The sequence below is a fragment of the Anser brachyrhynchus genome, assembly GCF_964034855.1.
Source record: "Anser brachyrhynchus genome assembly, chromosome: 10".
NCBI classification, from domain to species: Eukaryota; Metazoa; Chordata; class Aves; order Anseriformes; family Anatidae; genus Anser; species Anser brachyrhynchus.
In genome coordinates this window covers 8,464,029-8,477,539 of record NC_137705.1, presented here as the reverse complement: position 1 = coordinate 8,477,539, position 13,511 = coordinate 8,464,029, and the positions used below count along the sequence as shown (strand labels likewise).

The 13,511-nt window shown below is 34.0% G+C and overlaps 1 protein-coding gene across 10 annotated transcripts in view; it reads right to left on the bottom strand.

Moving 5' to 3' along the window:
- Positions 1 to 12,804, bottom strand: part of FHIT (fragile histidine triad diadenosine triphosphatase) — a 531,998-nt gene extending 519,194 nt beyond the window's left edge. For 3 of the 10 annotated variants that reach the window (XR_013955445.1, XR_013955446.1, XR_013955447.1), the window contains exon 1: positions 11,045 to 12,804. Coding sequence is in view for 5 of the 10 variants with exons in the window: in XM_080605803.1 (XP_080461929.1) it covers positions 11,045 to 11,337 (293 nt within the window). In the remaining 5 variants the exon portion in view is untranslated. The remainder of the gene's footprint in view (positions 1 to 11,044) is intronic. The other 7 variants (XR_013955448.1, XM_080605799.1, XR_013955449.1 and 4 more) reach the window with 6 other exon arrangements.
- Positions 12,805 to 13,511: the final 707 nt, after the last annotated feature.

Here is a 13,511-nt window from a genome sequence, read left to right as displayed (position 1 = left end):
TATAAGCACTATAAAAACAGAGTTCTCCAGAAGTTAGAGTAAAGATGCTTTTACACTTCATTTTTTCACTTGAAGATGTCTATTTGCAATAAGACAAAAATCTACTTAAACATATCACTAAGTAAACAAAAGCAGCTCCCCAAATTTTCCATAATGCCTAAATCTATTAATGCAGGGGTCTTAATGTTATGACATACACAAAAATTTGTTTTTATTTAAGGAGAAAACAAAGAGCTGAAGTCATTATGAATAGAAAAAGACGATCTTTTCTCTAACAGGTTTATTTTGTCTGAGTTTTGATACCGCCAGATGTTTCCTAATGCTGTACAAACATCGTTAAAATTTATTGCTATGAAAACCAGATACCTTTCCAGAATGCTTACTAATATGCAAAGACACAATATACAACTTGTGTCTAAACATCAAATTATAGTCAAACTTCTACAGGAAAACTGAAATATGTCAATTAGATTGAATTTGAACACAAAATTAGAGCTGAACATAGAAAAAAATTACTGCTATTCTCTGGCATCTTGCTTGGAAACAAAAAACAGAGGCAGAATAATAATATTATTTCACGCTAGATGTCTAGATTTATTTTTGGAAGTTAGTAATATGAGAAAAAGCAACTCAGAGTTTTACTGTTTAAGACTTCCCAAGTAAGACAGACTTCTTAAGACCTGCAAGTTCCAGGAAGGACAAAAAAAACCTAGAGCTAGACTAATGATCTGCCCAGATGAAAGTCATATCAGTCATCATTTTTCTTTAACATTCTTTCATATGACAGATAGGCAGAGGACAAAAAGAGAAAAGCCTTTTCCTCTTTGACTAAGAAATGACTAAGTTTTCCATTGCTTGGGAAGGCATCTGGACAGGTCAGTTCCCAGGACTTCCAAGAGTCTGACTGGCAAAACTACAGACTGCAAACGCAACTATCGCCCCAAAATTAAATAAGGGAAAAGGCACAGACACCTCTAACAATCTCTACTCCTGTGTTCAAAGGGCTCACTTGCAGCACTATGGGAACTATCCAGAGGGTCAGTTCTTTCTTAAATTTACCCATAATGCATTCAAAGAGAATGCCTCTTGCAAGTCATCATTCCTCCATAATATTTCTCCTGAGAGAATAGGTTTCATATTATCTATTCATCAAAGCTATGAATATATATCAAAAACTAATTTCTCTGTAGGTCAGAGACTCAAAGAAACACCCGTATTACAACACTGCCTCGCTGCCCTGCATCCTCACCAACTTGCAGTCCAAAAGGTTTTTGTACTGTGCTAAAGCAGCTGTTAACTAAGATGAGCACTTTAGGCATAATGGGAAAAAATACTGTTGAAAAATAAGAACTTAGTCAAGTCCCTAAAATGAGTGACTCTGAATAGCAAGTGACAATAGTTCCAAGTCAGGTACATAAATGTTCAAAAAAACGGTCATATAATGTCATGTGAGGACAATTTTCATGTCTATTTTACCATGGGAATTTCCAACAGAACTGTGGCTAATCAGACCCAACAAAGTTTTCCTCTCTGTAGTGAAACACGAAAAGGTCACCTTTAGTGAATTAAATTAAGAGAGCAATAAATCAGGCAGCAAAGCTGCACATCTCCTGCAACTTGTTTAACTGTCCATTGTATATACAATTAAGGGTTGGGCGAGCGAGGGAATCTATGTGCAGTATTTCAGCAGAATTCTAGGCTAGTCACACACCCACACACAACACACACACCAGCCTCCAGTTTCTTTATGAGTCATACAGGAGCATTTTGATTTGAACCTATCAGTCTTCTGAAGACACCAAATACATTTCCATATGACTGTAGGAGTCATGATGTCTCAGGGAAGCACACTATTTCCTGGAATTCTTGACATACCAAGGAAACAGGGTTATTAGTCTTATTGTACCTTGCTGAGGGCTTTTATTATCAGTTCTGCCATTAATTTAGACTGAAATCCAGTTCTGGCTAGCTTCTTGACAGAACATTTACGACAACCAAGCACTTACAAAAACTCCTCTTTGAACTTTGTGCATCCACAGTTGAGTTCTTGTTGCTGGTTTGTACTTTGTTGTTTTAATTTTCTACTAAACAGCTAAAACAAAACCTTCCTCCTTGAAATTTTCACATAGAGACTGCAGTTACCAGGAAAAACTAAATAGATTGCACGGAAAATCTGAGTAAAAATATATATACTCATCAAAATCTTTATTACATTTTTGTTGGTGGTATGGTTTTTTGTTTGATTGCTTTTTCCAACTAGACTATTATTCAGGATACCCTTAAGAACCCTGCTGACCATTTTTACTACACATCTGTACCAATATACTTAATAACAATAATAATCCAATGCCTTTCATTTGCAGTTTTCAAGATCTCAAAACAGTTTTTAGTGTAACAGTGAACTTCCTGTTTCCCATGATTCAATCCCTTATAGTCTTCTCTGAGTTCTGTAAGTTTCAAACTATCAAAGCACAATAGCCACTGCTCACGCGCAACAGTAGTGTTCTTCTCTACAGTTAGCATAATGTAAATTAAAAAAGGAGGTCATGGAATTAGCATCATCTGTCTCACAAAAGGGAACTCAGAATGAAAGGTAAATTTTTCAGTCTACTTCCACGTCCAAATTCCTTTGACTTTGAAAGTAGCACGAACAGTATGAACATAAAATCCTCAAAATACTGGACAAAACTGAAATGATTTTTTCAGTGCCAAGCAGGAAGTCAATAAGGAACAGGAGCCAGGAACTGAGCTCATATCTGCTGAACTTAAATCTATTACTTTCACCCCAACCTTTCCTTTATTCTTCAGCACCACAGAGGTATTTGCAGCTCCAGGGCTACTTTAAAGTCTAGAAATAATCCTAATTCTAAAACAGCTGTCTGTCACATTTGATTAGAGAAATGCACTATAGAATACAGGTTAGACTTAATCAAAGAAGAAATTTCTCTACAGCTGAGTTAAAACCTCTATGAAAAGACTTATAGCGGAAAAAAATAACTTCAATATCCAATAATGCTAATGGGCAAGCCATACTATGAAAGACACTTGTTAATTTACAGCAGTACTGTTTAAATCTCTCTGAGCGGCTTTCACTCTTTCCTTCTCACACTGGACACAAAGTTTACCAATTTAAACTTGGGATGTTAGATATCTTTGAACCTTACTGTGCCAGAAACAGAGAGGAAAGTACAACAGTTACAAGCTGTAACTCAGTGCCTGAATATTCCATTTTAAAATCATGCATCTGTTTTCAAGGTAATGGTTGAAAATTCTGTCTGAGCAAGGAGGTTCCTTACCCACAAAACAAGGCTATCAAAATCAAAAAATCCATTCAACCAAGACACCTAGAATAAAGATAGCACGAAATAAGGAAAAAAAAATAGCAAACTGTGCTTAACATAAACCAGATTTGTACAAACTAACATTTTTATTCCAAACTGTATACATAGTATACATGTATATATCTCAAATACATACGGAACATATATATACAAAGTATGACAAATTTCTGCTACTTAATACACATAAATTTAATTATCTGTAAATAATGCACTAGTATATTACTAATAAGTAACTATAGCACTAGTAAGTGCTTACATCTAGTATGACTTGTGGTGATATAACTCTAGGAAGAACAGAAATATGCATGATTTTTTTTCTAGCAGGTAGTTTCTTAGACAATACATTTTTTCAAAGACAAAAGTTTCTATACAAGTACAAATAAGGTGATTCTGGTTGAACCAAAGTGCAGCATTGAAAATGAAAAAGCCTACGCATATATACATCCTCACACCTTTTAAAACTGTTTTCATGCATTTATCTTCCATATATAAGTCTGTTTTCTAGAACACTGTACTGCATATTCTTTGATGCTATTAATATATATATATTTGCAATTCCTAAAATGCATTAAAAATACATTCTCTGTTTTGGTCAAAGTTTCTTTCATGGTCTATACAGCATGGTATACCTTGCATATTATGATATTCTTGTTGAAAAACAAAGTCAAAATTTCTATGTATAATTCAGAATAACAAATAAATTAGAAATAAACCAATGAAAAACAAAATGAAAACAAATACTTTAACTGCATAAACAAAAAGAAAAGAAATTAGAGAGATTGGTGGAAAGCAGTTTGTTTAACTTTGGGGACAGGGTGATAAGAAAAGAAGTATCCAGAACAAAACATAACTGAAAGTTCCTCCAGGGAAAAAAACTGCATAAATCTGTCCAGAGGAGTGAGGGTCTGTTAGACTGAAAATGAGAACAGCATGCAAGGGGATTCAGATGTGAAGTGACATACAGAATAATTCCATCTGGCATAGATACCAAAGACGTTTAAAACACGTCACACCCACATTATAGCTATGTAGACTAAGATGTAAAAAAAATTGTAAAAAGAATAAAACTGCCAGTAACAGAAAAGTAGTTTTGAAATGTTTGAAGTATGAAAGACAGAAGTCAGTTGGTAGGACAAAAACTAGGACTGATCAAATACACAGCCTCTCCCACCACTCAGGGAAATTGGCAAAATACAGCAAAGAACAGCACAGTCTGAAGGGTAAGAATTGCCAGAATGGAGTCAGCAGTCTGAACAAATGCTGTTTGAAAGAAACAGTTAGAAACTGGCATACCTCCCAAATCAATAAATGCAGGTAACTCTAGGGCAGAGTATAATGGTCACGTAAAAGAATCTAAAATGCAGGTAATTTAGAACTGAAAACATACCACTGAATGCACAGATGTTTTAGATGCTCTACAGCTTTAGAAATTCTACCCACCAAATGCCTTGGCATACATTTTAATCTATTATCACTCTTCCAATAAAGTACATACCCAACCACCCAACTACATTATCCTTTCAAGAAAAAAGAAAAGAAAAGAAAAGAAAAGAAAAGAAAAGAAAAGAAAAGAAAAGAAAAGAAAAGAAAAGAAAAGAAAAGAAAAGAAAAGAAAAGAAAAGAAAAGAAAAGAAAAGAAAAGAAAAGAAAAGAAAAGAAAAGAAAAGAAAAGAAAAGAAAAGAAAAGAAAAGAGAAAAAGAAATTTCATGTTGTTATATATATAAAAAAAAATTAGAATAAATAATAAAGCCAGTAGAATTTGATGTAAAGACACTGTTGCCTTTGAGACGATTTCGGCTCAGACCTATAACAGTAGTTCTCTGTATACGAAGTTTAACCAAGTCTGAACAATTCATTTCTTTAAATACTCACCAGTCTCCTTTCTTCTGAGCTGCTGACCTTGAATAACTTTAGAAATAAAATAAAATAAAAAAACTTATCCATAATCAGTGACATAGGATGTGTATTGAACATACAATTCTCATTAAGGGAGTGTTAGGACCATATTTTGAACACATCACCAGGAGGCTGATTAATAACAATTAATGCAAAACTTAAAAGCATCAATAGATATTTGATCCTTGTCCATAATGCCACTGTCTTCTAGATCACCTTTTTCTAGGCATCTTTTCTCCCCCTACGTACTATTGCAGACTAAGTAGTTTCAGGGCGGGGGGGCACTTTATTATAAACTGTTTCCCATTACATTAAAAGTATACTGTTTCCAGATACCAAGTACAACATCCACCTCTTGTTAAGTAAGATGTCTGTTAATCAGGAAAGCTTTTTTTTTTTTTTTTTTTTTTTTTTTTAAATCGATAGATAAATTCTAAACTAAAGAGTATTTTGAAGTTTATCCTAGTTCCCCCCTTCCTCCCTTATTGTCAGTTTGTCACTTAATAAACATATGCCTGGAAGACCCAAGGCACTATTCCTTTTATACCTAAGCATGCAAAGATGCGGTGGCAGTGAACAAGAGCACAGAGGAGGGAACAATCTGTCACCTTGTTCGACGGTGAGCAGAGTACTACAGTGAGGTGCCAAATCAGGTGAGCACTCTACAGAGAAATGTTTTGAGGTAACTTTGAATAACTCATTAATTCATTCAATTTTTTTTCCCCATTGATGCTTTGAAGTCATCCAGTTGTTGCTTTGCAATTTAATGATTTCTTTTTTAATATAAAAGACTTTAGTAACAATGGTTTCTAAGGCAGTATTGATTTATCAATATGCTACCTCAATATATTAACACTCAACTCTTTTTGCACAATTTTATACTATTACAGGCAAGTCCCCTTGAAGGGGACTAAAAGCAATCAAGACCTAGAATGATAAGCACAAAATAGAACTAAAAGGTTGGTCTCTCAAATCCCTATGCAAGTGCGAAGAGCTGCAGGACTTCTGCTGTGAGGCTGCCAACAAAGAGGGCAGATAAGGATGGTTCAAAATCTTCACTTGTAGCTTCATTACTGAGCTGTAGACCTCAGCTGGTTGCACAGACAACTGCACCATTGTTGGGATAAAAACATTTATTATGATTTTAAGTAGAAGATGCTTGGTCAGTGCATACCCTGAGAAATTCACAGGACCTCACTTATCTGAGATTTATATTCTTTCAAATTTTACTTTTATCTGTGAGTTTGAACAGAGGACTTACAGAAACAGAGTATGATTACATAAGGTATTTGATTTAGGAAAGGATGCCAAAACAGGTTAACACAATAAAAGGGGAGGGAGGGACCAATTTACACAGTTCAATACCATAAAGGACCTCCTGGAGAGCTGAACGAAGTCCAGTCTCTTTAACACCTATTTATATAATCTCTTATTCATGTAAAAAGTGCTACCTAAATGAAGACCTGTCCCGTGGCTTTTAGTGAAAGATTCCTCTAGAATTTCACAAATTGTAATTTAACCAAAAAAAGGTAACTAATAAGAAAAAGGGCAATACAGTACGCTGGAGGCAGTTACTTGATTTAACTAACTAATGTTCTAGGTCTTTTCCAAGACAGATATACAGCTATGCCATTTATGTCAAATTTAACGGTATATTGAAAAATTAATGCAGAGACAAGCTTGTGGATGACCACACAGAGTCATGCCCTCAAAAGAATGCTGAGCTGGGAAATCGGAGAGGAAGTAACACTTTCATTTTACAATCATATTTTGCTCACACCTGAACTAAACCAACTCATAAAAGAGGATGATTTTTATGGGAAATCCAAGCAAGACAGAATATTGAATCTTGTATTAATCAAATAACAAATGCTATCTTACAGTCATTTTTACATATGGGAAGTCCAGGTTCAGAAAAGCAGCAAGTTGTTTCTTGAAGATAAAACATAAAGAATTGTTATAACAGCTATGGGGCTTCAAAAAATTAATTAGGGCAGTAAAATGCTATAACCCAGGACTGAGTCCATCTCTTCACTGTCTCCTTGTAGCCTAACTGCACAGAGAAACTGCTGCAATTCAGACACCTACCTCTTTATTGAAGTTTTGCGACTATATGTAGTAATTTTAACATGCACACACTTTAAAACAATATTAAAGGGCATATTGAAAAGCATTTTAAATATATTTTAGTTTTAGTTATAAGACTGATACCACTTTATTCTATTTTGCAGTTAGCACTTTCTCCTAGGAAACTACACAGACTACCCCAGATGTAGTATCATCACCATTATTTCTACTGCAAATGCAAAAAAGTAAAATAAAATAAAAAGATCTAAGCAAAAGAGGAAGATTCAAAAATTTACATGAATGTTTCATCTCAAAAAGCACATCTATTTCTATTTCCAGAACTTCATTTCAGCTTTTTTTTAATCACTGTACTCTTCATTTCATTTATACTTTAGTAAATTAATAACCTAAAATATCTATTACCACATATTAAATGGCATAGAAATAGATGGATTTGGCCTCTATGTCAAGGTTACATGAAACATGAACACTGAATTCAGTTCCTGGTTGTGGTTTAATTCTGTGTTGCTGAAGAAAGCTTGATTCTTGTTTTGCGAAGAGAATGGACATTTCAAGCCATTTCAGATATTATTTGCTACAAAGGTTTCTCTTTTTTCCTTTATAAATCTAAGCCTGTGTACCCTAAAAAGAGATGAAGTATCCAGACTGGCCCTCTTCATTTGTATCATGCTACTGCACTTCCAGATAGCAGTGTAAATCTAACGAGCAACTTAAATAAAAGAGATTGAAGTAAAAGAAGTTCAAAGGATACAAGGTAGAAATTGCCACAGTTTACCTTAAATGAGATGAATTGCACTACATACTTCAACTGTTACTTTACTTCAATTAAAAAAAAAGTAAAAAAATAAAAATAAAAAACAAAAAAGCTGCAATTCCAAGACTTCCAACTTATTCCAGTACTTGCATTCCAGTACTTGCATAACTGCAAGATAGATTTTAGAAGTTAGGATGCATTTAATAAACTGAAGTTTCAGAAAAATATGGAAAAAGTTTCCGTAGCCAATATACCTATTGCAATTGTAAATTGTAACTCTAGATATATTTGCCTATGCAATGATATGGTAAGTAACAAATAAAGGCCTCAATGTTTACAGATATAGCATATTTACAGTGATTTCAAATCCTGAATTTGTTTTCCACTTGTAGATTTTTATTTTCTGATATCAGATTAGAATGAGATCATAACACTAGTCACAATTGTGGTCCCCCTCTCCATTGTTTCCTTAAAGTAATCCCTGTAAGCGCCAACAACAAAATAGCAAAAATAGCCCACGGTAGATCAACAACAACAACAAAAAAACTAGGTACAAGCCAGCTCCAAGCTCAGTTCAAACCCCTGCACACTAATTTTCTATACAGAAGACAGCAAAGCTTCCTGCTAGCTGTGATTACATACATTTAATCCTATCAAACCACCGCTGATGACTATCTCAGTATCTCACACACGCATTTCTAAAGAGGACGAATACAGCTGAACAATTAAAATTAAAAAAAAATAAAAAAATAAATAAAAATTAAAAAGCTGGAAGAGACAGTCCCATTTATATTGATATCTTAAAACATTAAAGAAACACTTTTGTAGCAGACATTCATTCTTTTACTGGATATCTACTCCAGAACATTAATATTGTACAAACAAATTCAATATCCTACAGTTGCAAGAATCAAAAGTTCCTATAAAACAGCTAGGTTATGGATACCATTTGTACACAGTTTTACATCCTGAACTACTCAGACATGTCCACGCTTTACTTAAAAAATAAATAAATAAAAATTAAAATTAAAAAAAATACTACAGCAGAATAATAGTAAAAGCAAGTACTGCTATTTCTGTACAACCATTTCTCTAAAACCATATCCATGAAATAATTACAAATGAACAAAATGAACTTCATATATTATATGCCAGGTACAGATTTCCAAGTATACAGAGATTTTATTGTAGAAGCAGCAACAAAAAAATAACATCTAAAATGAAGGTAAGGAGCAAATTAATTACAACAGTGCAGCATCACATAAAATATCATATTTGCCACTTAGCTGCCAGTTCTGCAAATACTAATGCACAGGTTACCTTTAGATACCCAAGTAGTTCCCTTGGGTTCAGTCAAAAAATTCTATGGTACCAGCACCTGGGGCATATACTTTCCATCCTCTGCATGTCAATATACAATGCTCCTCTCTCTGCGCTAGCCTTACTTAGAAAAAAATAAAATAAAATCTTCCTTATATTGCTTTCTATACAAGTAAGATTTAAATAAGAAACAGAAATAATATCACATTTAAAGAAAAATTACATTAAAAAAATTTTAAAAGTATCAAAAATGGCATTTTGTGCTCTGAAAAATTCAAATTTTCCCAGGGCCAAAATAGGAGTTCAATATGACTGTGCACTAATGAGTTCATTTACATACGTCTTCAAAAATTTATTGTACCACAACTTTAAGTAAAAATTAGCCCCAACAGATTTTAATGAAAACAATTTTCCTTTATCAAAATAAATAGTTAGTGGATTCTGTCATCTGTAATCCATTCATTGCACAAGGAAGTCATAAAATTTAGACTTGCATTTAAAAAAAAAAAGTTATGATAGATCAAAGTATTTCCCACCAATCAAAAGAATCACTATCTAATATCATTTATTCGATTTAAGGTTTGGAGAAGCTTTATCTTTGCTTTGGACCAACAACTCCAGTGACAGAAGAGATGCTTTGCCATTTGCCACTATTCTTAGGGGGTAACTGGTCTGTCCTGAGCAGACTACTGTCTTTCAACATGATCAGATAAAATGCTGAACTATGCAACACTTAAAAAAAAAAAAAAAAATCAATTTTTTGACATTCTCAGGTATACAGAACTTGATACAATTCAATTCTTACATTGTGAATATGTAAAACTGGGACATGCTTGAAATCTGGGCCCAGATTAAACTCAAACACCAAAGCTGTTTCTCTAAACAGAGAAAACATTTTAAAAAACACCTATCAACTCACTTCAAAAACCTCTAGGAGTTTGTTTGAGTCTGGTCCTAAAAATCTCACTTGACTTGCTTTCTAACAAAAAACTAAATTTGAGACAATAAAGAATGTCTCAAATAAAACTACCGTTTAAGCACTCTCTTATGTGCCATTTGAAGGCAGCAGAGACAGGCCAGAAACAGATTTACTAAAACAAAGTAGTTGCGTAGCTCATCTGAGCACTTGGGCTTGGAAAAGCCAATACCAAGGGAGCAAGCATCAGAAGAGACCATTGATTAATGCTGGCTCTGAATTATTTTTAATCTTTTCTTCAGCTAATCTTATTTTGTAACACATGCCAGTGGATCGTCAATAGCTTAAGAATTCTTTTCTTCAAAATCTTCACATATAATATAGGGATTTGTTTTATTAACGCTCAAATTTGCTGTGGTTCTTCTATATAAGACCCAAATGATTTTGTGGCAGAAATTGTAAAACAAAAGTCTACTCAAAAACAGATCTACACAACTGAAAATTTTGGAGGAAAATCGAGTTTCTTTATAAATTAAAAAGGACTAGGGAAAACAGCCGAGCTAGTCCTGTAACTTAAGGGAGAAGCTTCTCTAAAGGCATGATTGCTCAAATGGCTCTTGAAAATAAGAATTTTATGAACATACATGTTTAGAAGATATTTCTCTAGCTTCCTTTGAACATAATTTCTTATTGAAAACCATGATATAGAAGGGAGAACATTTTATTACCTGAATTTAGCATGGAAAAGAAAAAAAAATGTAGCAAAAGGGTTTTTTTGTTCCCCTTTTTCTTTGTCCTTCCTCACTTCTCTGATATGCATTCCCACTAGCACTTGAGTGATGTGCTGAGAGCTAAAGGGAAAAACCATAGAGCAAGAACTAAAATAATGAATATAAGTACTGAGAAACATCTGATTCCTATTTATGTTTATTGTTGGATGATAAGAATCAAGCACATCAGTGACAAATCTCAAAAGTAAAAATGAAGAAAAAAGGTTCATTCCTTTGGTTTGGCAGCGCATCAAATAACTTAGGAGCTATTTTGTGTTAATAAGAATGTATTTCACGCCTAAAACTGATGTTAAACACAAATGAAAATCCTTTCTAAATACTATAACAACCATGTACTTCAAATTAATGTTGCCTTATACCAGCTGTTACTGCCTCTGCATAACAGCCTTCACCATGGAATACTTCACCTGTATCAAGTTAAGTATTTGCATAAATCTTTGCAAGACTGGAGCTGTAGCCTTCATTAAATGCAAAATGGTAAACTTTTATACACCTACACTTAATGTTTTTGTAAACTAATCTATAAATTCATTATAGAGAGGAGAAATTGTCTGAGCTTTATAATAAAATGACTAACAATGACATTTTCTAAATCTTTTTGAAGAGCGGAGATAAAATAAATTGAGCTTTCGCTAGTATTGAACTGTACCTGTTGTGGTGTGGGTTTTTTGTTTGTTTTAAACAGAGTTGGGTATATTCTTGCACACCTTATAATATGGGAATGTTTGTTTTATAAGGATCTTGTGCTTTTTGTTGCTTTCTGCTCCCTTTGTTTCTAGTTCAAATGAGAAAAGCTTTTCTTCCCTATGCTGTTGCCTTTTTGCTACTTGGTCTTGGTGAAAAACAGTAATTACACGTTTCCTATCACTGTTCTTATCTTGTTTGCAATATGGCTGTTTTGGTAGTCTCATCTGTCATGTCTCCTCTTCCAACCAATGTTTTCTCCTCTTTCTAAGCACATAACATTAGCAGGTGAGTTGAGTAATTGGCCTTGGCTCCCTTCACAGTGAGAGGAAGGCAAAAACTGCTGCAGTGTGTGACTTGGTTATAGTATACACAGCAGCAGAGACAGGCAAGCTCTGGAGCTGCTCTATCTGTAGTAGTATTGCTCCCTAAATTCAGCTATGCTGTTGTTCTGTCTTCATGAAGTTTAGCACTATTTTGAAAACACCAAAATCCTACAGGTTAAGAAAAAAAAGTCACTTTTACCTAATTCACAAACTGCAACAAATGAAGGTACTGTCTTGATTGATATCAATGTCATTTGAACTTTCTACTACTTATTGACTTTTATTAATAATTTTTATGGTATAATAAAGGAAAGTTGTTAAAGCTCTCTAGACGTTTAGATATAGACAAGTAAATAGCATGTTGAGCATACCACAGTATGCAGTTCATACCAAGAAAGATGAGGTTAGAGATAAAACCTGAATGGATGAGGTAACTGGCAGTAACCACAAGAGGTTACCAAAGTCACTCAGAAAGAATGGGGATCTTGGAAAATCCAGGAAGCGTTACCAGGACCAGCATTCTTTCTTCCAACGACCATGGTTGGCTAATTCTTGGCAGCATGCTTGAACTTTCAGCAGTAAGGTATCTCAGATGGAGATTAGTTTTATATCATAAAAAATTATGCAAAACACTAAAAGAAAGTTCCAAGGTTTTTCTTCAACTCCACCCCACCATCCCCCCAAAGAAACTGTACATCATTCCATTTAGTCTGCTTGCTCTCTTTAATAGAAACATGCTCTTGTACTTTTGAAGTCATTAATGCCTGCACTTTCAATTTGGTTTGTTTCTTTTTATAATCCCAGTAAGTACAATGATATTTATCTCCTTTATTGCGTAACAACAAGCTGCTGCTGCATAACAGTTTACATCCCAACAACTTCAGTGTTCTGCTGAGCCTTCACAATCTCTAGCATAGTTAAGGCCTGGAAAAATATCTATAATGCACATAGTATGCCTTTTTTTTTTCCCCCTGAACAGAGTTGCTAATACAAATATTGCACGTGAATCGTTCAGTGCATCTTTAATACTTAATCTGACATCCTTACCAGAGCTAATTTAATGGAAGATGGTTTCACCTAAAGAAGAGAACACCTAGAATGATTCACTATTTAATTTGGAAAAAAAAAAAAAAATCTTTCCATAAGGAGACTCTATGGGAACTTCATGATTTAGCCTCTGCTAACAATTTAAGTCTTATAATAATTCCATCTACTAAAAGTTTCATTGACAACAATAATATTGCTCATAGCAGTACTTTGCCACGTGTATGTGGACAAATTTGTTACCCAAATTACGAGTAACAACGTTCCAATAAAATGTTACAACTGCTGTGCTATGGTTTAAATAAAGCTCTTGAAGGTCTTCAGTCTTGCAGAAAATAGGTACAAAAAAC